The 4,356-nt window shown below is 42.1% G+C and overlaps 2 protein-coding genes across 2 annotated transcripts; one reads left to right on the forward strand and one right to left on the reverse strand.

Annotated features, from left to right (window-relative positions):
* Positions 1,151-2,380, forward strand: LOC109132897. The gene is made up of 3 exons (XM_019245361.1): positions 1,151-1,585; positions 1,637-1,729; positions 1,859-2,380. Exons 1-3 carry the CDS (start codon positions 1,151-1,153, stop codon positions 2,378-2,380), a joined length of 1,050 nt encoding a protein of 349 aa, XP_019100906.1.
* Positions 2,707-4,080, reverse strand: LOC109132898 (putative F-box/LRR-repeat protein At3g18150). The gene is made up of 4 exons (XM_019245362.1): positions 3,738-4,080; positions 3,189-3,634; positions 2,975-3,118; positions 2,707-2,838 (listed from the first exon to the last, which is right to left on the reverse strand). Exons 1-4 carry the CDS (start codon positions 4,078-4,080, stop codon positions 2,707-2,709), a joined length of 1,065 nt encoding a protein of 354 aa, XP_019100907.1.

Raw genomic sequence — 4,356 nt, forward strand, 5'->3', positions numbered from 1 at the left:
TCTTGTAAGCCTGTTTCTCCTGAGCAGCTGCAAACGGCAAAGGATTACTCAGAAGGAGAGATTGACAGAGGGTTAAAGCCTCTTGTGCTTCACGAGTGCGATTTTCTAGATCAGAGAAATGCTCACGAGTAAGATCCCTTAATTCTCCTTTCAGAGCCTTCAGTTTCTTAACTAGAGAATACTGTGCTGATCCCTGAATCTGATGAGTATGCCAAAACGAAAGGAGTCTTGGGACTAAAATCTGCATGGTGTAGCAGGTAGTGGTTGATCATGAAATGCCTTCGACCCCTCTGTCTCTGACCAAGATCTATAATTGCTGGACTGTGATCTGAAAAGTCCGGTTCAGCAAAGTGAGCGTAGGAGATGGAGAATTTATCTAACCATTCATCATTTATAAGAACTCTGTCCAACTTTTTTGCTATTGGATTTTGATCTTGATTGTTCCACCAAGTGAACTTGTTCCCTCGGATAGTAAGATCCCGAAGACTTGCATAATGAAGACAGTCCCGAAACTCCTCCATACCTTTTCGAACCCTAGTTCCTCCAGAAGAGCGTTCTGCAGGGCTCAATTTTTGATTGAAGTCACCCATAACTGCCCAAGGTCTAGTGTTAATCAAGGTGTCCCCAGAAAGGGAACACATCTCTTCCCAAAGCTGTTGTCTCCCGTATCTACAGTTGACTGCATAGACAAAAGACACCACTATTTCTGTATCCTCATGAGGAAGAGAAACAATACAGGTCACCATTTGATTAGATTTGGAATGAATAGTAACTCTCACTGATTGATGCCATACAACCCAAATTCTGCCAAGCTCTGCAAACTCATAATTAGTCTCTAACTGCCAACCCGCAAAAGTAGACTGAAAATACTTCTGAGACTTGTGCTGCCTAACACGCGTCTCTAGTAAACTACCAAAAAGCGCTTCTTAAAGTGGATCTGCGAAAGGCTTTTGATTGTGTGAAGTGGGAGTATGTCCTGAAAATCCTGGAAACTGCTAACTTCCCAACTGTTTTTCTCAAATGGGTGGAACAATGCATCACAACCACTTCTTTCTCTATCAACATCAATGGTGAGTTATGTGGGTACTTCAGAGGAGGACAAGGACTTCGTCAAGGAGATCCTCTGTCCCCTGCTCTGTTTGTCATTGCTATGGAGCTACTCTCCAACATGCTCTCACACAAGTTTGCCTCAGGAAAAATCGGCTATCACCCCCTTGGAATCAACCCGGTTGTCTCTCATCTGGCTTTTGCAGATGACCTCATGATTTTCTTTGATGGAAGTGCAACGTCTCTGCAAGAAATAGCTTCACTCCTAGAGGAGTTCAAGCTTCTTTCCGGTCTTAGCATGAATCGTGACAAATCAACCCTGTTTGTTGCTGGAGTCCCGGAGAATCTCAGGGCACAAATGCAGCAGCAAGGCTTCTCTATAGGATCTTTTCCAGTGAGATACTTAGGGATGCCTCTCCTCCACCGCAAGCCCAGGAAAAATGACTACTCTCCTCTTCTCGATAATATTCGCGCCCGTTTCAACTCTTGGGCCTCCAAAGCCCTCTCCTTTGCTGGTAGACTTCAACTGATAACTGTGGTAATTTACAGTTCTGTAAACTTTTGGTCTTCTGCTTTTACACTACCTCAGGGTTGTTTGAGAGCTATTGAATCGATGTGCAATGCCTATCTTTGGTCTGGGGATGTTCAGAAGCGGACCTCAGCTAAAGTTGCTTGGAAAACGGTCTGTTTACCTAAGAAGGAGGGAGGCCTCGGACTTCGAAATGTCAGGATTTGGAATACAACCCTAAATCTCAAGTTGATCTAGCTTCTTTTCACAAATAGCGGATCCTTGTGGGTAGCTTGGATGAAGGCTCATATGGTTAAGAGTAGTAACTATTGGACCAAAGAGATTGGTCAAGGTGCTTCTTGGATGTGGAAAAATCTTATTTCCTTGAAACCCCAGGTAAAAGCTCTTCTTGGTTGCAAAGTGCGGGATGAGAATACAGTAAGCTACTGGTTTGATAACTGGAGTCAACTAGGCCCTTTGATTGACTTTGTTGGCGAAGATGGCCCGAGACTAATGGGTATCCCTAGGGATGCTAATGTAGCTCAAGGTACTGGTTCTTTAGGTTGGAGACTTCCATCTGCAAGGACCAGACAACATCTGCTCCAAACAGTCAGAGCTGTTCTTGCTTCGATGGAACCTCCTTCTTCTGCGTCAGGCCAGGACTTATACTCTTGGGACCAGTGGGAAACAGAAAGGATTCTTTCAACACAAAGATTACATGGGAAGCTCTGCATCCCTCGGCTCCTACCAAAGCCTGGTATAAAGCGGTTTAGTTTAAGAGTGGAATACCAAAACACAACTTCACATTTTGGGTTGCTAACCTGAACAGACTCCCTGTTAAAGCGCGTATGATCAGCTGGGGAACAAACATTGATCCAATTTGTACTCTTTGCTCTAATGGGATTGAGACTCGAGACCATCTGTTTCTCCACTGTAGTTATTCTCTACAGGTCTGGCACTTAGTCCTGCCCAGACTGGGACTTCCGCAGCTCATGTTTGTGGACTGGCAAACGATGATCCACTGGCTCCTAGGTCACTCCAAAGCCCTCCCTTCTACGCTGAAGAAGTTAGTCACCCAAGCTACGGTCTATCTGATTTGGAAAGAAAGAAACTCTCGCTGCCACGGAGGCCCTCTCATCTCCCCTGCTGTTTTATTTCGGGTTCTCGACAGAACAATTCGGGACATTCTGCTTGCTCACCAGCACTCTAAACAATGCAAGGGACTGCTTTCCAAATGGCTTTCCCATGTTTCGCCATGAACCTGATCCGGCTAGTAGTTCGGTCTAATTATATAACTTGTAACCTATAGCTTTTTATTTTTTTTGGGCTATAGATTCTAATTAAACTCTTGTAACCTCAAGTTCCATTTTGGTAATATAATTAACAGTTATCAAAAAAAAAAAAATCCCGTGCCCGTACCATTAACTTCTTTAAATCAGGTGAGTTTTGTAATAATCTTTCTATACCAGGAACAACACACTGAAAGATTACTGTCTCAAGAATCAAAGTTTTGACCTCTAACATCGGGAAATGAACACCACGAACCTCAGCAAGAGATAAAATCTAATAGAAAGCAAAAAAAAATGTTGTAATTAGAGAATATAAGATTCATGAACCCAAAATTTAAACATACCTGAAGAAAGTTTCCACCAAAAGTTAGCTTCTCCACATGTTGTAATTTGTCCAGCATCCCTAGAACCATTGCTTGAAGAAAATCATCCTTGAAGATCCTATCTCTTGATCTAATACAAATGTCCAGTTTCGCTTCCGTTAGAGAAGAGACATTAACTAAAGTACATGGTAACTGAGAGTTTATCAATCTGAGACAATGGATATGTGGTGCCACAATATTCGTCGAACTCTCAACGTGGCTGTTTATTTCTAATGTTCTCAAGTGAAAATTTTTGCTGAGATCAAGGAACCCAAGTCCCTTGCAGCAGTACAACGTTAAACATTCAAGATTCGGGCAACCAGATAAAAGCTTGGCAATGGATTCATTAGGGAATCCACACCAACGCAAGGACAACTTTTTCAATGATGGCCAAGATACCGAGCATCCATGGACCATATTAGAAGAGGCTAGCTCAACGTTGAGTTGTTTGACAGATGAATTGATGAAGAAAGGAAGCAGGAATTCTAAAGCCAGGATCATCGACTTCGAGTGAAATATTCTCCACGTTACGGGACATGGCGTATTTGACCCAACTCTTGATAAAGTTAACTTTGTTCTGCAAGTTGGTTTTAAGACGAAAATGGTTCACCTTGGGAGCTCTGTAGTGCATTTGGGTTTCTATAATAGAAGCAGGTCGTTGTGTACAGTTATCAAAGTAGAGAGAAGGTGTATCGCACCATATATACCGCCATCGTTTTGACAAAAGGGAAGTTCTGATGGCGAATTTGGTCGGAGTGAAGGAGAGGATATGTAGGAGGATATCATCAGGTAAAGAGCTGATAACATCTTTTGCTCTCTTGTTTTCTATGAGGCGGCGACGTAAACGACGACGAGGATTCTGGCGGTTCACCATCTTTATTTTGCGAACTCTTGTCTTATTTATAATAATTGTGAGATGATTACACTAATCCTTTGTTACATCAATATAAAATGTTCATAATCTTCAATGTCTGAATTGAATTCTATATTCAAATCTATTGCAGTACGGCTTGAGTATATTTCACATTTCATTTTTTTGTATGCAACTAGCATTGAGTACAACGACATGGTGAGTTTTCTTGGATTTAGGTTTTGATTGCTCAATAGCTTGAACTTATGGAGGAACTTTTTTAGGATTAATTCAGGCATA

This window comes from Camelina sativa, chromosome 5, assembly GCF_000633955.1.
Source record: "Camelina sativa cultivar DH55 chromosome 5, Cs, whole genome shotgun sequence".
Taxonomy (NCBI): Eukaryota; Viridiplantae; Streptophyta; class Magnoliopsida; order Brassicales; family Brassicaceae; genus Camelina; species Camelina sativa.